Here is a 23279-nt window from a genome sequence, read left to right as displayed (position 1 = left end):
CATGCCTCTCCTTCGCTTTGTCACAGCTTACCCTTCCCCCTCCCCATATCCTCAAGTCCATTCTCTAGTAGGTCTGTGTCTTTATTCCTGTCTTACCCCTATGTTCTTCATGACATTTTTTTCCCTTAAATTCCATATATATGTGTCAGCATACAGTATTTGTCTTTCTCTTTCTGACTTACTTCACTCTGTATGACAGACTCTAGGTCCATCCACCTCATTACAAATAGCTCAATTTCGCTTCTTTTTATGGCTGAGTAATATTCCATTGTATATATGTGCCACATCTTTTTAAAAAAAATTTTTATTGGAGTATAGTTGACTGACAATGTTGTGTTAGTTTCAGATGTATAGCAGAGTGAATCAGTTATATATATATCATACCTACATAGATCCATTATTTTTCAGATTCTTTTCCCATATAGGTTATTACAGAATATTGAGTAGAGTTCCCTGTGCTATACAGTAGGTAGTTATTAGTTAGTTATCTATTTTATATGTAGTATTGTGTATATGTTAATCCCAGTCTCCTAATTTATCCCTCCCCCGCCATGCTTCCCCTCTGGTAACCATAAGTTTGATTTCAACATCTGTGAGTTGGTTTCTGTTTTGGAAATAAACTCATCTGTATCATTTTTAAATTAGACTCCACATATGAGTGATATCATATGATATTTGTTTTTCTCTGTCTGACTTACTTCACTTAGTATGATAATCTCTAGGTCCATCCATGTTGCTGCAGATGGTATTATTTCATTCTTTTTTTTATGGCTGAGTAAAATTCCATTGTGTATATGTACCACTTCTTCTTTATTCCTTTCTCTGTCGATGGGCTTGTTTCCATGTCTTGGCTATTGTAAATAGTGCTGCAGTGAATGTTGGGGTGCTTGTATCTTTTTGAATTATGGTTTTCTCAGGGTATATGCCCAGGAGTGGGATTGCTGGATCATATGGTACTTCTATATTTAGTTATTTAAGGAACCTCTATAAGGTTCTCCATAATGGTTGTACCAATTTACATTCCCACCAACAGTGTAGGAGGGTCCCTTTTCTCCAAAACCTCTCCAGCATTTATTGTTTGTAGACTTTTGATGATGGCCATTCTGACCGGTGTGAGGTGATACTTCACTGTAGTTTTGATTTGCATTTCTCTAATGATTAGTGATGTTGAGCAGGTTTTCATGTGCCTACCGGCCATCTGTATGTCTTCTTTGGAGAAATGCCTATTAAGGTCTTCCGCCCATTTTTTGATTGCATGGTTTGTTTTTTGATATTGAGGTGCATGAACTTTTTGTATCTTTGGAGATTAATCCCTTGTTGGTCGCATCATTTGCAAATATTTTCTCCCATTCTGTGGGTTGTCTTTTCGTGTTTTTTTTCTTTTTTTTTTTAGTTTCTGCTTTATAACAAAGTGAATCAGTCATACATATACATCTGTTCCCACATCCCTTCCCTCTTGCGTCTCCCTCCCTCCCACCCTCCCTATCCCACCCCTCCAGGCAGTCACCAAGCACTGAGCTGACCTCCCTGTGCTATGCAGCTGCTTCCCACTATCTATCTACCTTACGTTTGGTACTGTATACATGTCCATGCCTTTCTCTCACTTTGTCACAGCTTACCCTTCCCCCTCCCCATATCCTCAAGTCCATTCTCAAGTAGGTCTGTGTCTTTATTACTGTTTTACCCCTAAGTTCTTGACATTTTTTTTTCTTAAATTCCATATATGTGTTAGCATACGGTATTGTCTTTCTCTTTCTGACTTACTTTACTCTGTATGACAAACTCTAGGTCTATCCACCTCATTACAAATAGCTCAGTTTCGCTTCTTTTTATGGCTGAGTAATATTCCATTGTATATATGTGCCACATCTTCTTTATCCATTCATCCGATGATGGACACTTGGGTTGTTTCCATCTCTGGGCTATTGTAAATAGGGCTGCTATGAACATTTTGGTACATGACTCTTTTTGAATTATGGTTTTCTCAGGGTGTATGCCCAGTAGTGGGATTGCTGGGTCATATGGCAGTTCTATTTTTAGTTTTTTAAGGAACCTCCATACTGTTCTCCATAGTGGCTGTACCAATTCACATTCCCACCAGCAGTGAAAGAGTGTTCCTTTTTTTCCACACCCTCTCCAGCATTTATTGTTTCTAGATTTTTTGATGATGGCCATTCTGACTGGTGTGAGATGATATCTCATTGTAGTTTTGATTTGCATTTCTCTAATGATTAAAGATGTTGAGCATCCTTTCATGTGCTTGTTGGCAGTCTGTATATCTTCTGTGGAGAAATGTCTACTTAGGTCTTCTGTCCATTTTTGGATTGGGTTGTTTGTTTTTTTTGTTATTGAGCTGCATGAGCTGCTTGTAAATTTTGGAGATTAATCCTTTGTCAGTTGCTTCATTTGCAAATATTTTGTCCCATTCTAAGGGTTGTCTTTTTGTCTTGTTTATGGTTTCCTTTGCTGTGCAAAAGCTTTTAAGTTTCATTAGGTCCCATGTGTTTATTTTTGTATTTATTTCCATTTCTCTAGGAGGTGGGTCAAAAAGGATCTTGCTGTGATTTATGTCATAGAGTGTTCTGCCTATGTTTTCCTCTAAGAGTTTGATAGTGTCTGGCCTTACATTTAGGTCTTTAATCCATTTTGAGCTTATTTTTGTGTATGGTGTTAGGGAATGATCTAATCTCATACTTTTACATGTCCCTGTCCAGTTTTCCCAGCACCACTTACTGAACAGACTGTCCTTCCTCCACTGTACATTCCTGCCTCACTTGTCAAAGATAAGGTGACCATATGTGCATGGGTTTATCTCTGGGCTTTCTATCCTGTTCCATTGATCTACCTTTCTGTTTTTGTGTCAGTACCATACTGTCTTGATTACTGTAGCTTTGTAGTATAGTCTGAAGTCAGGGAGCCTGATTCCTCTAGCTCCATTTTTCATTCTCAAAATTGCTTCGGCTATTCGGGGTCTTTTGTGTTTCCATACAAATTGTGAAATTTTTTGTTCTAGTTCTGTGAAAAAAGCCAGTGGTAGTTGGATAGGGATTGCATTGAATCTGTAGATTGCTTTGGGTAGTAGAGTCATTTCCACAATGTTGATTCTTCCAATCCAAGAACATGGTATATCTCTCCATCTATTTGTATCATCTTTAATTTCTTTCATCAGTGTCTTATAATTTTCTGCATATAGGTCTTTTCTCTCCTTAGGTAGGTTTATTCCTAGATATTTTATTCTTTTTGTTGCACTGGTAAATGAGAATGTTTTCTTAATTTCACTTTCAGATTTTTCATCATTAGTGCACAGGAATGCCAGAGATTTCTGTGCATTAATTTTGTATCCTGCTACTTTACCAAATTCATTGATTAGCTCTAGTAGTTTTCTGGTAACATCTTTAGGATTATGTACGCATAGTATCACCTAATCTGCAAACAGTGACAGCTTTATTTCTTCCTTTCCGATTTGGATTCCTTTCATTCCTTTTTGTTCTCTGACTGCTGTGGCTAAAATTTCCTATTTTTAATAATAGTGGTGAGAGTGGGCAACCTTGTCTTGTTCCTTATCATAGTGGAAATGGTTTCTGTTTTTCACCATTTAGGATAATGTTGGCTGTGGGTTTGTCATATATGACCTTTATTATGTTGAAGAAAGTTCACTCTATGCCTACTTCCTGCAGGGCTTTTATCATAAATGGGTGTTGAATTTTGTCAAAAGCTTTCTCTGCATCTATTGAGATGCTCATATGGATTTTATCCTTCAATTTGTTAATATGGTGTGTCACATTCATTGATTTGCATATATTGAAGAATCCTTGCATTCCTGGAATAAACCCCACTTGATCATGGTGCACGATTCTTTTAATGTGCTGTTGGATTCGGTTTGCTAGTATTTTGTTGATGATTTTTGCATCTATGTTCATCAGTGATATCGGCCTGTAGTTTTCTTCCTTTGTGACATCCTTGCCTGGTTTTGGTATCAAGGTGATGGTGGCCTCGTAGAATGAGTTTGGGAGTGTTCCTCCCTCTGCTATGTTTTGGAAGAGTTTGAGAAGGATAGGTGTTAGCTCTTCTCTAAAGGTTTGATAGAATTCGCCTGTGAAGCCATCTGGTCCTGGGCTTTTGTTTGTTGGAAGATTTTTTATCACAGTTTCATTTTCAGTGCTTGTGATTGGTCTATTCATATTTTCTATTTCTTCCTGATTCAGTATTGGCAGGTTGTGCATTACTAAGAATTTGTCCATTTCTTCCAGGTTATCCATTTTATTGGCATAGAGTTGCTTGTAGTAATCTCTCATGATCTTTTGTATTTCTGCAGTGTCAGTTGTTACTTCTCCTTTTTCATTTCTAATTCTATTGATTTGAGTCTTCTCCCTTTTTTTCTTGATGAGTCTGGCTAATGCTTTATCAATTTTGTTTATATTCTCAAAGAACCATCTTTTAGTTTTATTGATCTTTGCTATAGTTTCCTTCATTTCTTTCTGATCTGATTTTTATGATTTCTTTCCTTCTGCTAACTTTGGGGTGCTTTTGTTGTTCTTTCTCTAATTGCTTTAGGTGTAAGGTTAGGTTGTTTATTCGAGATGTTTCCTGTTTCTTAAGGTGGGATTGTATTGCTATAAACTTCTCTCTCTCTCTTAGAACTCCTTTCGCTGCATCCCATAGGTTTTGGGTCATCGTGTCTCCATCGTCATTTGTTTCTAGGTATATTTTAATTTCCTCTTTGATTTCTTCAGTGATCACTTTGTTAATAAGTAGTGTATTGTTTAGCCTCCATGTGTTTGTATTTTTTACAGATCTTTTCCTGTAATTGATATCTAGTCTCATAGCATTGTGGTCGGAAAAGGTCTGGTGGGTTTTTATCTTGCTCCTTTTCCTGCTGTCTGTTTTTCTGTCTTCTCATTTTGCTTATCTTACTGTGTTTGGGGTCTCCTTTTTGCAGGCTGCAGGTTCGTAGTTCCTGTTGGTTTTGGTGTCTGTCCCCAGTGGCTAAGGTTGGTTCAGTGGGTTGTGTAGGCTTCCTGGTGGAGGGGACTAGTGCCTGTGTTCTGGTGGATGAGGCTGGATCTTGTCTTTCTGGTGTGCAGGTCCACATCTGGTGGTGTGTTTTGGGGTGTCTGCGGTCTTTTTATGATTTTAGGCAGCCTCTCTGCTAATGGGTGGCATTGTGTTCCTGTCTTGCTAGTTGTTTGGCATAGGGTGTCAAGCACTGTAGCTTGCTGGTCGTTGAGTGAAGCTGGGTGCTGGTGTTGCGATGGAGATCTCTGGAAGATTTTCGCCATTTGATATTATGTGGAGCTGGGAGGTCTCTTGTGGACCAGTGTCCTGAAGTTGGCTCTCCCACCTCAGAGGCACAGCACTGACTCCTGGCTCCTCAATTTGGGATGATTCATTGTCTATTCATGTATTCCACAGATGCAGGGTACATCAAGTTGATTGTGGAGCTTTAATCCGCTGCTTCTGTGGCTGCTGGGAGAGATTTCCCTTTCTCTTCTTTGTTCTCACAGCTCCCGGGTCTCAGCTTTGGATTTGGCCCCGCCTCTGCATGTAGTTCACCGGCGGGTGTCTGTTCTTCGCTCAGACAGGACAGGGTTAAAGGAGCAGCTGCTTCGGGGACTCTGGCTCACTCAGGCCACGGCGGAAGGAGGGGCACAGAGTGTGGGGCGAGCGTGCAGCGGCAGAGGCTGGCGTGACGTTGCACCAGCCCGAGGCATGCTGTGCGTTCTCCCAGGGAAGCCATTCCTGGATCCCGGGACCCTGGCAGTGACAGGTTGTACAGGCTCCCCGGAAGGGGGGCGTGGACAGTGACCTGCGCTCACACACAGGCCTCGTGGCGGCAGCAGCAGCCCCACCATCCCACGCCCGTCTCTGGGGTCCGCACTTTCAGCCGCAGCTCGTGCCCATCTCTGGAGCTCCTTTAAGCAGCGCTCTTCAGCCCCTCCTCTTGCGCACCAGGAAACAAAGAGGGAAGAAAAAGTCTCTTGCTTCTTCGGCAGGTCCAGACTTTTTCCCGGACTCCCTCCCGGCTAGCTGTGGCGCATTAGCCCCTTCAGGCAGTGTTCACGCCGCCAGCCCCAGTCCTCTCCCTGCACTCCGACTGAAGCCCGAGCCTCAGCTCCCAGCGCCGCCCGCTCCAGTAGGCAAGCAGACAATCCTCTCGGGCTGGTGAGTGCTGGTTGGCACCTATCCTCTGTGTGGCAATCTGTCCGCTTTGCCCTACCCAGGTACGTGGGGAGTTTCTTGCCTTTTGGGAGGTCTGAGGTCTTCTGCCAGCGTTCAGTTGGTGTTCTCTAGGAGTTGTTCCCCGTGTAGCTGTATTTCTGGTGTATCTGTGGGGAGGAAGGTGATCTCCCCGTCTTACTCTTCCGCCGTCTTCCCCGGAAGTCTAGGAGTTTTGGAGTCTGGGAAGTCCAAGACCATGGTGCAGGCCAGTTGGTTCCTGGTGAGAGCTCTCCTCCTGGTTTGCAGAAGGACATCTCACTGTGTCCTCACATGATAGAGAGAAAGATCATCTTTCTCATGTCTCTTCTTACAGCAGGCTTTCTCATTTTTTGCAATATGAAGAGGCTGAGAATTTTCTGCTAGTGTTGGAGGGTCTCCTGCAGAGGCGAAGGGTGGCTCTGTTTCACCATGAGGACAAGGACACTGGCAGCAGAAGTACTGGGAAGTACTCCTTCTTGTGAGCCCTGCTAGAGTCTGTCTATCAGTAAACTTTAAATGGAAGAAAAGTTCATTGATTACAAAAACAAAATATTTGCTTATATAGACAAAGGACATTTAAAAAATTTTCCCAAATGCTAAATATTCATGTTACTTTAATTGACTTATATACATTGAAAAATAACTGGAGAAATCACTGTTTTATATTAATGTTAGAAATATATTTAATTATATTACCTTTTGTTTTAATTAAAGTTCCAACCATATGAAGAACTAAGATACTGTTGAATTTTCTTTACAAATGACTGAAGTTTGGTAAAGTGACACTGTAACCCAGTAGCTGCTTTCCCAATTCTCTTAACAGCTACATGGAACATTAAGTGCTTAAATTTGAAACCAAGACAACAGGAACAGCACCTCCCCCAATAATCCCCCCCAAAATGATGTTTTAGATAATTAGAATAGGTTTAAATATATAAACTCTTTATTTAGATCAGAGAACATACAGTTTTCTCATATGTTCAGTAGGGTCAAAACGATATCTACTATATTAAATTTCTATATTAATATTAAATACTGTTTTCTTATCCAAGAACAATGGACCAGAAGACAGATGTAGATACTATTCCTGTCTCTGCCACTTATTAGGTAAAAACTGGGCAAGTCATCGAATGCCTCTGACCCTAAGTTTCCCCATCTATAAAATGAGAGGACTTTCACACTTGGAAATGTGAAAGTCCTACTTACTTTATGACAGTGAAAAATATCAACTAGGAGACACTTTTATTTGCTGATTCTTAATTACTATATGACAACAAAAAATGTTAAGAAAGAGACAATTAAATCTCATATATAATTATTAAAATTATGTATGCCCTCTACTGGAGATTATTAAAAGAGAACCATACTATTTCCTTTAAGGTTTCTACTCAGAAACCCTTTTCTGCAGGGCTGAATTTTTTATTTGGCATAAAATATGTGTTTCAGATTACACTATCTTTTGTGGTGTTATGTGGAGAATTGACCTCTCATTTATTTTTTATTTTTTATTTATTTATTTATTTTTTTTTTGCGGTATGCGGGCCTCTCACTGTTGTGGCCTCTCCCGTTGCGGAGCACAGGCTCCGGATGCGCAGGCTCAGCGGTCATGGCTCACGGGCCCAGCCGCTCTGCAGCATATGGGATCCTCCCGGACTGGGGCACGAACCCGTATCCCCTGCATCGGCAGGCGGACTCTCAACCACTGCGCCACCAGGGAGGCCCGATCTCTCATTTAAATACAGTTTTATTCTCTTTGAAAAATTCTGAAATATAGCCTTAGTCAGATGAATAACTTTCATAGTAGGAATAAAATTTCCTTGGTCCATGTTAGTTTCTTTTTTTAAGCTAACAATTTAAAGATGTTTACCTTTGGCAGCATGGGAGTATCCCTTTTCTTCTTCTTTTCTGAATTAGGGTCATCTAACAAGTCTGGCTCAAAGGTATAAAGTTCAGTAAGCTCATTCATGGTAAAATGACGTTCAACTTGCTGTTGATCAACAACTCGAAAAGACAGTGACTGCTTAGTTACTTGCCGATCATAAATCTTATCTTCCATGGTTCCCTTTGTAAAAAATAATGAACAATACACAAGTAAATAAATTTTGTAAAAATGAAACTTAATCATGAAGAAATATAGGTTATTGGTTACTACAAAACAGCAGAACTTCGTAGTAATATACTGCCATGAAGCAAATTTTATGTAGAATGCTGTTTAATTCATGAGAGATTTTTATGTTCAAAGTAGTTTACAATGGCAAAAAAGAAAACTATATTACTGATAATCATTCTAAATTTTTTCACCAATATGCATTCATTTGTTGCTTTAAATAATTCTGTACTTGGTGGAAGCAGGAGAGCAGTCAGATACCAAGGTAAACAGAATTAAAGAGTACATGAAATAAGATTTTAGGTTACTGATGTAAGAATGCAAGAGAACAGTTTAATTCCTTTCCAATGGAATACAATAAGCTCTCAACAATCACTATAAACTGTCTTTATGTAATTTAAGTCTTACTTTCCATAACTTCAGGACAAAAATTAATAACTAAAATACCAATCTATTATATATTCTATATGGCATTCTGAACTAGAATGTATAGGAGCTCTTAATCTAAATAACAGGAAAGAGTTTACAGTGTAGCTTTCCAACTATATTATGTACTTTTATGTACGAGCAAGGATCTACCAATAAAACCCAATCTCTGGTTGAGAAGCCCAGATTTGGAGGCAGGTAGAGAGGGTAGCATCTGCTCCCAAAGAAGATGTACCAGTTAAAAGGGCAACTTGGGCTTCCCTGGTGGCGCAGTGGTTGGGAGTCTGCCTGCCGATGCAGGGGACACGGGTTCGTGCCCCGGTCCGGGAAGATCCCACATGCCGCGGAGCGGCTAGGCCCGTGAGCCATGGCCGTTGAGCCTGTGCATCCGGAGCCTGTGCTCCACAACGGGAGAGGCCACAACAGTGAGAGGCCCACGTACTGCAAACACACACAAAAAAGGGCAACTTGAGTGACTTCCCTCGTGGCGCAGTGGTTAAGAATCTGCCTGCCAATGCAGGGGACATGGGTTAGAGCCCTGATCCAGGAAGATCCCACATGCTGCGGAGCAACTAAGCCTGTGCACCAGAAATACTGAGCCTGTGCTCTAGAGCCCATGAGCCACAACTACTGAGCCCATGTGCTGCAACTACTGAAGCCCAGGCACCTAGAGCCCAGGCTCCACAACAAGAGAAGCTACAGCAATAAAAAGCCCGTGCACTGCAGTGAAGACCCAATGCAGCCAAAAATCAATCAATCAATAAATAAAATTTTAAAAAAGGGTAACTTGATTCTATGAACCTGTATTATATTCAACTGCATCTACTTCTTTGATTTCATTTATTTTCCTTAAATTTCAGCTTCTGTTTTTTAACACCTGAGTTTATATGTAAAGGAAATCACTTGAATATTCTTGACTGGAAATATTAAATATTCTTTGTAATGATTCTTTGTTATCATAATACATTACCTGTTTCTTCCTATTTACCCACACTCTTAAAACTAAGGGAACATCTGGTGACCAGTGAAAACAATGATCAGTTGACCTTCATATTTATAAGCAAATTAGATTTAGTTATTGGCTTTTCTACTTATGCTAAGTAAGAGAATTATAAATGTTTAACTTTCTTGAACTAGCAAGAAAATGCTAAATCTGTATACACAGGCAAATCCATCTCAATCTGAGAAAGTTGACATTAGAGACCTGGACAAACTACAAAACAGAAAATCATGAGGGGCCAAAATTGACTTATGCTGCTTTATGAATAGGAATGATGTTTTCAACTTTGTTTGCCTCTCTATAATGCAGATATGCCCTGAATTCCAAAAATATGATCAGTTTCACCCAATCTTTCTATATTAAAAAGAGAATGTAAATGATAAACCTACCTGAGCTAAGAACCTATATACATACACAGGTTTAGTTTGTCCAAAGCGATAAACTCTGAATATACTCTGGATGTCATAAGATGGATTCCAAGAAGCATCAAATATAATCACTCGATTAGCAGCTACCAGATTAATTCCAAGAGATCCTGCTTTGGTTGAAATGATAAACAAGCGCCCTCTGAAAATGAAAATACAAAATAAATGTTTAGTAATGAGTGCTACACATATATCTTATTTATGATATGACTTCTTTATTCTAAGGCAGTTTTATGATCAATCAAGTGTTCAGAGAATTCATTACTCACTCACTGAAAAAAAGACATGTCTAAGGAGTCAGGTTGATGATTTACATGCACAAGAAGAATCTTACTGCAGTAAAATGAAATAGTCTGATTTAGGAATAAAGATAAATATGGAAAACACATGTTTAAAATGTATTCAAGGTATTTATAGATTTCTCAGTAAATGTAGAAAATTTACGTACAACTCAAAAAATATATTGTGTTCAGTACTGTTATGAGCACTAACTACATCAAAATGAAGGGCACTGCCCAAGGAGCTGACTAGTAGCGGTGACTGATATGCAATTACAATATAATGTAATAAATGTAAGAAGAGACGTTAGATAGATGCTAGGTACTGAGGTAAGAAAAATAGGATCAAGTAGACAGAGGGCTCCAGGAAGAATGTATTCAAGAAAATTTAAAAAAACCTGATAGATTACCTGCTACACTGGAACACAAGAATTTATATTTCTTGTTTTTTTAACATCTTTATTGAAATATAATTGCTTTACAAGGTTGTGTTAGTTGCTGCTGTATAACAAACTGAATCAGCTAAATGTACACATATATCTCCACATCCCCTCCCTCTTGCGACTCCCTCCCACCCTCCCTATCCCACTCCTCTAGGGGGTCACAAAGCACTGGGCTGATCTCCCTGTGCTATGCAGCTGTTTCCAACTAGCTTTTTTTTTTTTTTTTTTTTGTGGTACGCAGGCCTCTCACTGTTGTGGCCTCTCCTGTTGTGGAGCACGGGCTCTGGATGCGTAGGCTCAGCAGCCATGGCTCACGGGCCCAGCCACTCCACGGCATGTGGGATCCTCCCAGACCAGGGCACGAACCTGTATCCCCTGCATCGGCAGGCGGACTCTCAACCACTGCGCCACCAGGGAAGCCCTCTATTTTATATTTGGTACTGTATATATGTCAATGCCACTTGCTCACTTCATCTCAGATTACTCTTCCCCCTCCCCGTGTCCTCAAGTCCATTCTCTACATCTGCGTCTTTATTCCTGCCCTGTCACTAAGTTCATCAATACTGTTTTCCAGATTCCATATACATGTCTTAGCATACGGTATTTGTTTTTCTCTTTCTGACTTACTTCACTCTGTATGACAGATTCTAGATCAATCCACCTCATTATAAATAACTCAATTTCGTTTCATTTTTTGGCTGCTAATATTCCATTGTGTGTATGTGCCACATCTTCTTTATCCATTCATCTGTCGCTGGGCACTTACGTTGCTTCCATGTCCTGGCTACTGTAAACAGCGCTGCAATGAACATTGTGGTACATGACTCTTTTTGAATTATGGTTTTCTCACGGTATATGCCCAGTAATGGGATTGTTGAGACATACAGTAGTTCTAAGTTTAGTCTCTTAAGGAACCTCCATACTGTTCTCCATAGTAGCTGTATCAATTTACATTCCCACCAACAGTGCAAGAGGGTTCCCTTTTCTCCACACCCTCTTCAGCACTTACTGTTTGTAGATTTTTTGATGATGGCCATTCTGACTGGTGTGAGGTGATACCTCATTGTTGTTTTGACTTGCATTTCTCTAATGATTAGTGATGTTGAACATCCTTTCATGTGTTTCTTGGCAATCTGTATATCTTCTTTGGAGAAATAGCTATTTAGGCCTTCTGCCCATTTTTGGATTGGGCTGTTTGTTTTTTTTGATATTGAGCTGCATAAGCCGCTTATAAATTTTGGAGATTAGTCCTTTGTCAGTTGCTTCGTTTGCAAATATTTTCTCCCATTCTGAGGGTTGACTTTTTGTCTTGTTTATGGTTTCCTTTGCTCTGCAAAGATTTTAAATTTCATTAGGTCCCATTTGTTTATTTTCATTTTTATTTCCATGTCTCTAGGAGGTGGGTCAAAAAGGATCTTGCTGTGATTTATGTCATACAGTGTTCTGCCTATGTTTTCCCCTAAGAGTTTTAGAGTGTCTGGCCTTACATTTAGCTCTTTAATCCACGGTGAGTTTAATTTTTGTGTATGGAGATAGGAAGTGTTCTAATTTTATTCTTTTACATGTAGCTGTCCAGTTTTCCCAAAACCACTTACTGAAGAGGCTGTCTTTTCTCCATTGCATATTCTGGTCTCCTTTATCAAAGATAAGGTGACCATATGTGCGTGGGTTTACCTCTGGGTTTTCTATCCTGTTCCACTGATCTATATTTCTGTTTTTGTGCCAGTACCATACTGATGTGATTACTGTAGCTTTATAGTATAGTCTGAAGTCAGGGAGCCTGATTCCTCCAGCTCCATTTTTCTTTCTCAAGATTGTTTTGGCTATTCGGTGTCTCTTGTGTTTCCATAAAAATGGTGAAATTTTTTGTTGTAGTTCTGTGAAAAATGCCATTGGTAGTCTGATAGGGATTGCACTGAATCTGTAGATTGCTTTGGATTATATAGTCATTTTCACAATGTTGATTCTTCCAATCCAAGAACGTGGTATATCTCTCCATCTGTTTGTATTGTCTTTAATTTCTTTCATCAGTGTCTTATAGTTTCCTGCTGCAGGTCTTTTTTCTCCTTAGGTAGATTTATTGCTCGGTATTTTATTCTTTTTGTTGCAATGGTAAATGGGAGTGTTTTCTCAATTTCCCTTTCAGATTTTTCATCATTAGTGTATAGGAATGCCAGAGATTTCTGTGCATTATTTTTGTATCCTGCTACTTTACCAAATTATTGTTTAGCTCTAGAAGTTTTCTGGTAGCATCTTTAGGATTCTCTATGTATACTATCATGTCATCCACAAACACTGACAGTTTTACTTCTTCTTTTCTGATTTGGATTCCTTTAATGTTTTTTTCCTCTCTGATCGCTGTGGGTAAAGCTTCCAAAACTATGCTGAATAAGAGTAGTGAAAGTGTGCAACCTTGTCCTGTTCCTGATCTTAGTGGAAATGCTTTCAGTTTTTCCCCATTGAGAACTATGTTGGCTCTGGGTCTGTCATACATGGCCTTTACTATGTTGAGGTAAGATCCCTCTATCCCTACTTTCTGGAGAGTTTTTATCATAAATAGGTCTTGAATTTTGTCGAAAGCTTTTTCTGCATCTATTGAGATGATCATATGGTTTTTATCCTTCATCTTGTTAATATGGTGTATCACAATGATTGATTTGCATATACTGAAGAATCTTTGCATTCCTGGGATAAACCTCACTTAATCATGCTGTATGATCCTTTTAATGTGCTGCTGGATTCTGTTTGCTAGTATTTTGTTGAGGTATTTTGCATCTATTTTCATTAGTGATACTGGCCTGTAGTTTCATTTTTTTGTGACATCTTTGTCTGGTGTTGGTATCAGGGTGATGGTGGACTCCTCGAATGAGTTTGGGACTCTTCCTCCCTCTGCTATATATATATATATATATATATATATATATATATATATTTTTTTTTTTTTTTTTGCAGTACACAGGACTCTCACTGCTGCGGCCTCTCCCGTTGCGAAGCACAGGCTCCGGCCGCACAGGCCCAGTGGCAACGGCTCACGGGCCCAGCCGCTCTGCGGCATGTGGGATCCTCCCGGACTGGGGCACAAAACCGCGTCCCCCACATCAGCAGGCGGACTCCCAACCACTGAGCCACCAGGGAAGACCCCTCTGCTATATGTTGGAAGAGTTTGAAAAGGATAGGTGTTAGCTCTCCTCTAAATGTTTGAGAGAATTCGCCTGTGAAGCCATCTGGTCCTGGGCTTTTTTTTTTTTTTTTTTTTTTTTTTTTTTTTTTTTTTTTGCGGTACGCAGGCCTCTCACTGTTGTGGCCTCTCCCATTGTGGAGCTCAGGCTCCAGACCCGCAGGCTCAGCAGCCATGGCCCACAGGCCTAGCCGCTCCGTGGCATCTTTGAGACTGGGGCACGAACCCATATCCCCTGCATCGGCAGGCAGACTCTCAACCACTGCACCACCAGGGAAGCCCTGGTCCTGGGCTTTTGTTTGTTGCAAGATTTTTAATCACAGTCTCAATGTCAGTGCTTGTGATTGGTCTGTTTATATTTCCTATTTCTTCCTGGTTCAGTCTCAGAAGGTTGTGCTTTCCTAAGAATTTGTCTGTTTCTTCCAGGTTGTCCATTTTATTGGTGTATAGTTGCTTGCAGTAATCTCTCATGATCCTTTGTATTTCTGCAGTGCCATTGTGACTTCTCCTTTTCACTTCTAATCCTGTTGATTTGAGACTGCTCCCTTTTTTTCTTGATGAGTCTGGCTAATGGTGTGTCAATTTATTTACCTTGTCAAACAACTAACTTTCAGTTTTATTGATCTTTGCTGTTGTTTCCTTCATTTCTTTTCATTTATTTCTGATATGATTTTTATGATTTCTTTCCTTCTGCTAACTTTGGGTTTTTCTTGTTCTTCCTTCTCTAATTGCTTTAGGTGCAAAATTAGGTTATTTATTTGAGATGTTTCTTGTTTCTTGAGGTAGGATTGTATTGCTATAAACATCCCTCTTAGAACTGCTTTTGCTGCATCCCATAGGTGTTGGGTCATTTTGTTTTCATTGTCATTTGTTTCTAGGTATTTTTTAATTTCCTCTTTGATTTTTTCAGTGATCTCTTGGTTATTTAGTAGTGCACTGTTTAGCCTCCTGGCGTTTATATGTTTTACACTTTTTCCCCTACAATTGATACCTAGTCTCATAGCATGGTGGTTGGAAAAGATACTTGATATGATTTCAATTTTCTTAAATTTACAAAGGCTAGATTTTTGCCCCAAGATATGATCTATTCTGGAGAATGTTCCATGCGCACTTGAGGAGAAAGTGTATTCTGTTGTTTTTGGGTGGAATATCCTATAAATATTAATTAAGTCCCTCTTGTTTAATGTATCATTTAAAGCTTGTGTTTTCTTACTGATTTTCATTTTGGATGATCTGTCTATTGGTGAAAGTGGGGTGTTAAAGTCCCCTACTATGATTGTGTTACTGTTGATGTCCCCTTTTATGTCTGTTAGCATTTGCCTTATGTATTGAGGTGCTCCTATGTTGGGTGCATAAATGTTTACAATTGTTATATCTTATTCTTGGACTGATCCCTTGATCATTATGTAGTGTCCTTCTTTGTCTCTTGTAGTAGTCTTTATTTTAAAGTCTATTTTGTCTCATATGAGAATTGTTACACCAGCTTTCCTGTGATTTCCATTTGCATGGAATATCTTTTTCCATTCCCTCATTTTCAGTCTGCATGTGTCCCTAGGTGTGAAGTGGGCCTCCTGTAGATAGCATATATACGGGTCTTGCTTTTTATCCATTCAGCCAGTCTATGTCCTTTGGTTGGAGCATTTAATCCATTTACATTTAAGGTAATTATCTATATGCATGTTCCTATTACCACTTTCTTAACTGTTTTCGGTTTGTTATTGTAGGTCTTTTCCAAGATACACTAAAAAACATTATAGAGGAATCAAAATGGAATTCCAAAAATTGTAAAAGTAACCCACAGGAAGGGTAGGAAAAGAAATCAGAAAGCAAAAGAAAACAGAATGAAAGAGAACAAACTGAACAAAAACTAAAATGGCAGCCTCAAGCTCTGTATTAAATGTACATGGTTGTACACCTGAAACTAATATAATGTTATATGCCAATTATACCTCAGTAAAAAAAAGTGTAAATGGTCTATATGCACCATTTGAAAGAAAGAGATTAACAGAACGGGTAAAAAAAATAATGCAACCATATGCTGTCTATAAGAAACACTTCAAATATAACAAAATAGGTAGGTTGAAAGTAAAAGGATGAAAAAAGATATAACAAGTAAACATCAATCAAAATAAAGCAGGAGTGGCTACATTAGCATGAAATAAAGTATGTTTCAGACCAAAGAAAATTACAAGTAATAGTGAGGGACATAAATGTGTATACAGTAAACAACAGAGCTGAAAATATGAGAAGTAAAAACCTTGAGAAACAGACAAATCCACAATTATAGTTGGAGTTTTCAAACCTCCTCTCTCAAAAATCAATAACCAACTAGACATAAAGAAGAATACAACAACCCCATTAAATAACAGGATCTGATCAACATTTATAGGAAACTCTGGTCAACAACTGCAAAAAAATACATTCTTTTCAAGGGCCCATGTATGATATACCAAGATGTTCTATATCTTGATCCATTAAACAAAAAACAACAAAGTTAAAAACTGAAATCATACAGAGTATATTCTCTGAACAGAACTGAATCAAACTAGAAATCAGTAACAGAAAAATAATAGAAAGCTCCAAATGCTTGGAAATTAAACAGCATACTTCTAGCTATGACTCAGAATGGAAGTCTCAAAAGAAAAAATACACTGAACTGAATGGAAATGGAAATGAAAGTAAAACACATCAAAATTTGTATGACAGCTAAAGCAGTGCTGAAAGGGAAATTTACAGCACTAAATGCTTATATTAGAAAAGAGGAAAAGTCTTAAATGAGTAATTTAAGGTTCTACCTCAAGGAAGTAGAAAACGATGAGCAAACTAAGTCAAAACAAGATGAAACTGAAAACAGAAAGAAAAAATAGAGAAACTCAATTAAATAAAAAGCTGGTTCTTTGAAAAGATCCATAAAACTGACAAACCTCTACCAAGACTGACAAAAACAAGAGAATACACAATTACCAATACCATGAATGAAACAGAAGCTATCACTATAGATCCTAAAGACATCAAAAGGATAATAAGGGAATGCTATGAACAGTTCTATATATAAATTCGAATTGAACCAATTCCTCAAAAAGCACAAACTACCACAACTCATTCAATATGAAATAGATAATTTGAATAGTCCTATAACAATTAAGGAAATTGAATTAACGATTTAAAAACTCACAAAAAAGAAATTTCCAAGGCCTGAAAGTTTCACTGGTTAATTCTACCAAAAATTTAAGATTAATTAACACAAATTCTACACATCTCTTTCAGAAAACAGAAGGGGGAACACTTCTCAACACATTTTATGAGGCCAATAACATCCTGATACCAAAATTAGACAGACAGTATAAAAACAACCAGATACAGACCAATATCTCATAAATATTCCCCAACAAAATATTAGCAAATAGAAGACAGCGCTATGTAATAAGAATTATACATCATGATCAAATGGGTTTTATTCCAGGGATGCAAGGCTGTTCAGCTTGAAAATCAAGCTATGTAATATACCATGTTAACAGGCTAAAGAAAAAAATATATTTATCATATTAAATGAGAAAGAAAAAGCATGTGACAAAATTATACATCCATTCATAGTAAAAACTCTTAGCAAACTAGGAATAGAGATGAATAGCAAGGAACTTCAACTTAATAAAGAGTATCTACAAAAAATCTACAGCTGTATCACAGTTACCAACACTGAATGCTCTTCTCTTAAGATCAAGAAGGCAAGGATGTCCACTCTCATCAACACTATTCAACATGTTACTGAAGTTCTAGCCAGTGCAACAAAGCAAGAAAAGGAAACAAACTACATTCAGATCAGAAAGGAAGAAATAAAACTATCCTTACTTGCAGATGACATAATGGTCTAGTAGAAAATCTCAAGGCATCTATAAAAAAACTCCTAGAACAAATAAGTGAGTTCAGCAAGATCACAGGTAAAACATCAACACAAAAATCAACTGCATTTCTACATACTACCAACGAACATGTGAAAAGTAAAATTAAAAATACAATATCACTTACAATTCCCCAAAAATGAAATATTTAGGTGTAAATCTACAGGACTTATATGCTGAAAATTACAACACAGTGATTAAAAACATCAAAGATCTACATAAACAGAGATACTACGTTCACGGGAGATTCAATATAGTAAAGATATCAATTCTCCCCAAATTGATGACAGGTGTAATGCAATTTCTAATAATTCTTGCAATATTTTTATAGATTAGACAAGAGGATTCTAAAATTTATATATAAAGGCAAAGATATTAGACTAGCTAAAAGAACTTGGAAAAAGTAGAATAAAGTGGGAGATATTGACTTGATACTAAGGCCTATTACATAGCTACAATAATTAAGACTATGTGGTAATGGCAGAAGGACAGATATATGGATCAATGGACTAGAACCAAAAAATAGTCCCACAGAAGTATAGCCAAATGATTTTTCACAAAAATGCAAAAGCAATTTGGTAGAGAAAGGATGGCTTTTTCAACAAATGGTGCTGGAGCAATTGAACATCCACAGGCAAAAAAAAAGAAAAAGAAAAGTGAACTCAACCTAAATCTCACATCTTATACAAAAATTAATTTAAAATGCACCTTATACTTAAATATAAAATGTAAAGCCATAAACCTTTTAGAAAATAACATAGGAGAAAATCTTCAGGACCTAGGGCTTAGGGAACAATTCTTAGACTTGACAACAAAAGCATGACTCAAACAAAAACTGACAAACTAGACTTCACCAAAATTAAAAAGTTTTGCTCTGTGAAAGACCTCGTGAAGGAAATGAAAAGACAACCCATAGACTGGGAGAAGATATTTGCAAACCACATATGACTAATTACTCATACCTAAATTATATAAAGGATTTTCAACATTCAACAATAAAAAAGCAAACAATCCAGTTAGAAAATGGGCAAAAGACGTGAAGAAACATTTCACCAAAGAGCATATACAGATGATAAATAAACACATGAAAAAAAATGTTCAAAATAACCAGCCATCAGGGAAATGCAAATTAAGACCACGAGATACCACTACACACCTATGAAAACAGCCAAGATAAAAAACAGTGATAAAATCAAATGTTGGTGAGGATGCAGAGAAACTTGATCTCTCACACTTTACTGAAGAGAAGGTAAAACGGTGCAGCCACCCTGTAAAACTGTTTGGTAGTTTCTTAAAAAATGAAATAATCAGGGCCTCCCTGGTGGCGCAGTGGTTGAGAGTCCGCCTGCCGATGCAGGGGATACGGGTTCGTGCCCCGGTCTGGGAGGATCCCATATGCCGCGGAGCGGCTGGGCCCGTGAGCCATGGCCGCTGAGCCTGCGCGTCCGGAGCCTGTGCTCCGCAACGGGAGAGGCCACAACAGTGAGAGGCCCACATACCGCAAAAAGAAAAAAAAAAAAAAATGAAATAATCACTTACCATGTAAACTAGAAATCGCACTCCTGGGCATTTATCCTAGAGAAATGAAAACTTAGGTCCACACAAAACCTGTACACAATGTTCATAGCAGCTTTATTTGTAATAGCCAAACCTGGAAATGAACAAAATGCCCTGCAGTAGACATTCAGTTTGTATTATACAAGCTGGTACATCCAATCCATTGAATACGACTATGTAGTAAAAAGGAATGAACTATTGATACACACAACAACTTGAACGAAACTAAAGGGCATTATGATGAGTGAAAAAGGCCAATCTCAAATGGTCACATATGCTATGATATAATTTATATAACAGTCTTGATATGACAAAATTATAAAGATGGAGAACAAATTAGTTATTGCCAGGAGTTAGGGATTGTGGCAACGTTGGTAGTCAGGATGGGTATGACTATAAAAGGGCAGAAAGAGAGGAATCTCTGTGGTGATAGAATATTTCTGTACCTTGACTGCAGTCATGCTTACAGGAATCTCTACATATGTGATTAAAAAAAACATAGATATACACACACATTGAAACAGTGCCAATTTTTTGCTTTTTATATCATAGGTAAGATGTAACCATTAGGAGAAATTAGGTGAAAAGGTCACAGTACCTCTCTATACTGTCTTTGTAAGTTCTTTTGACTCTAAATAAAATAAATAAACATATAAATAAATATAAATAAGATAAAGTAAAAAAAAAAAGGGCCCTGAGACTGTTAAAACTGCTTCCTCGCCACATAAGACAACATTAGGTCCCTATCTTAAAACTTATTTTAATGTGTCTTTCTAACTGGTTAACAATAAACAAAATTATATTTATATTCTATTTCGGAACATTACTGTGTCATGAGAAAACAGAAGATAGGTAGAAAAACTGACATAATCTCCCACATTTGTGAATTTAATCCAGACAAGTTTACAGATTTAGCTACTCAAGAGTAACCCCTCAAGAGTAACCCCTCAAATCCATGGATTGTGTGTGTGTGTGTGTGTGTGTGTGTGTGATGTGTGTGTGTGTATATATATATACATGATGAATCTGAATCAGAGACACTTACTGGCATATGTTTAGGAGGCTTAATTTGTTAGCGAAAAAGCCAAGCTGACAGCTCAACATCCACATTTCAATGTTGTTCCCTACTAGTTATCAAATATAACTATTATGGGACAAATCATATGTTATTACGATATTTACAAATTTGGGAAACTGAGCAAGTCAAACGTTTAGATTAAATTTGACAAATTAGGCTAGGATAACTCAATAAAATTACTTCTTCACACTCACGCACAAATACTAACTGTTTAAAACATGGCAAACAAAATATAAAAATGTACTTATTCTTTAAAAAGTTATATAATCATTTTAAAAGTAATTTTACTGCACTCAAACAATCCCTATGTAAGCGCTCGCAGACTCTACAGATTTTAAATACCTAATAAGAATATACTCCTCCTATGGTCTAACTGGAATTTCCCTAGTTTTAACCCTAGGTGTAGTTCAGGACTCTGTTAGAATTAAAACACATGTTACACACAAAATATAATACCTTTCATAGTTCAGAAAATTTATTAAGTCATATCTTAGCCATCTTTTCAATAAACTAATCCCATCTCTTCATCACTTTCTTAAAGGCAATGCTTTCAACGTGTATGTGTGTGTGCAAATGTTTATATGTATGTATACACATAAATTTTTCTCTTCCAAATGCAGTTCAAGTATGTAATTGCTGATAGTTAAAAGCAACATCAACATCACCTATATAACACAACCTCTATCTGCAGTTGTTTAAAGTATATTATTCAAATTCTTACAATAAGTAAAGAGATCAAGAATACCTTGTTAACCTGAAGACACTCTAACAGATGTATCACCAAAGATGATATAAAAATGGCCAATAAGCACATAAAATGATGCTTGACATCAACTAACATTAGGGAAATGCAAATTAAAATCACATGAGATTCCATTACATACCTATTAGAATGGGTAATTTTTTTTATTTTTAAATATGATAATACCAAGGACGCAGAACAACTGGAACCCTCATACATTGCTGGTGGGAATGCAAAATTGTACAACCACTTTGGAAAACATTTTGTCAGTTTCCTACAAAGCTAAACATAAATTTACCATACAACCCAGCAATTCCACTCCTGGATTTTCATTTCACTTGGATAAATATCTATGGTCACACAAAACTTATACGTGAATGTTTAAAGCAACTTCAATTTTAATTTCAAAACCTGGAAACAATTCCAATGTCTCTCAAATGGAAATGGTTAAACAAACTACTCATTCACACAACGAATACGCCCATATAATGAAAACAAACCATACATCCACACAATGGACACATCCATACAATGGAATACTACTCAACAATAAAAAGGAGCAAACTATTGACATATGCAACAATGTGGCTGAATCTCAAATGCATTTTGCCATGTGAAAAAAGTGAGACTGAAAAGGCTACAAATTGTATGATTCCATAAGTGAATTTCCTAAGGGGTGATGAAACCATTTTATATCTTGACTACATCTTGCATTTGTCAAAAATTATAGTAGTAGACACTAAAAAGAGTCAATTTTTACTATATGTAGATTTAAAATGATTTTTTAAAACTATCTATACATTCAGAAATGCTTCCTACCTCACATTAGTTTCATCATTAAATTCTTCAGCCCACTTTTTCCTTGATTGAGCAGTTGTAGAACCATCTAAACGGTAATAGTCTATGTTTCGGAGCCACTTCCCTTCACCTGAAAATTCAATAAGAAAAGAAAAAAGAGACATATATTGTTATCCTAGTACTAAAAGATTTTCTTCCTTGCTTACCATTTAAAAGCTGGTCATAGGCCTTCCCTGGTGGCACAGTGGTTAAGAATCCGCCTGCCAATGCAGAGGACACGGGTTCGAGCCCTGGTCCGGGAAGATCCCACATGCCACAGAGAAACTAAGCCCGTGCACCACAACTACTGAGCCTGCGCTCCAGAGCCCATGAGCCACAACTCCTGAAGCCCAGGTGCCTAGAGCCCATGCTCTGCAACAAGAGAAGCCACCGCAATGAGAAGCCCATGCACTGCAAAAAAGAGTAGCCCCCGCTCACCACAACTAGAGAAAGCCTGCGCACAGCAACAAAGACCCAACACAGTCAAAAAAAAAAAAAAAAAGCTGGTCATATATATTCAATTTGCAAAGCAAGATAAATTTTTTTAATCAAGGGATAATTCATTGTATTACAAATAAATTAACTACAGATTTCCTTCCAACAGATATTGAATAGCAAAGGTACCTTTCAAAAGTATTTCATCTACATGTAAATGTCTGAAAAGATTTCCTTGATTAGAATCCTATAAAACTTTCAAAAGAATATGATTAAGCTGTATTATGCTCATGAAGCTTCTTTTTAATTAAATCTATAAATGACCAGGTTTCCCACCTTGTTATCAACAAGTTGATACTAGCAGATAAAAACCAGAGACATAGAACACGTTTATTCATTCACTGAACAAATATTTACAGAATGCCTATTTATGTGCCAAAAAATATTGTATAATTTAGCCACAAATATCAGCATATGTTCCTATTTCATGACAATTACATATTTGTGAGCATGTATGTACAAGTAAAGAACTGTGATTTTATAAGTTAAACACTGATCAGACATGTCAACATTTGCACAGTGCAGTAAAATTTTACCCAAGCCTGACATTCATACAAAATACCAACGGATAAAGTACTTATGACACTTTTATATTTTATCATACATAATTTCCATT

At 37.6% G+C, this 23279-nt stretch overlaps 1 protein-coding gene across 6 annotated transcripts in view; it reads right to left on the bottom strand.

Annotated features, from left to right (window-relative positions):
• ATRX (ATRX chromatin remodeler) overlaps positions 1–23279 on the bottom strand; it is a 236528-nt gene that overhangs the window by 39537 nt on the left and 173712 nt on the right. For all 6 annotated transcript variants that reach the window (XM_060088120.1, XM_060088116.1, XM_060088118.1 and 3 more), the window contains 3 exons: positions 22151–22259; positions 10121–10298; positions 8066–8260 (listed from right to left, as the gene is read on the bottom strand). In XM_060088120.1, the coding sequence (XP_059944103.1) occupies positions 8066–8260; positions 10121–10298; positions 22151–22259 (482 nt within the window). The remainder of the gene's footprint in view (positions 1–8065; positions 8261–10120; positions 10299–22150; positions 22260–23279) is intronic.

The sequence above is a fragment of the Mesoplodon densirostris genome, chromosome X, assembly GCF_025265405.1.
Source record: "Mesoplodon densirostris isolate mMesDen1 chromosome X, mMesDen1 primary haplotype, whole genome shotgun sequence".
Lineage (NCBI taxonomy): Eukaryota > Metazoa > Chordata > Mammalia > Artiodactyla > Ziphiidae > Mesoplodon > Mesoplodon densirostris.
The sequence above is the reverse complement of the archived record's forward strand: the minus strand, read 5'-3'. Positions and strand labels throughout refer to the sequence as shown.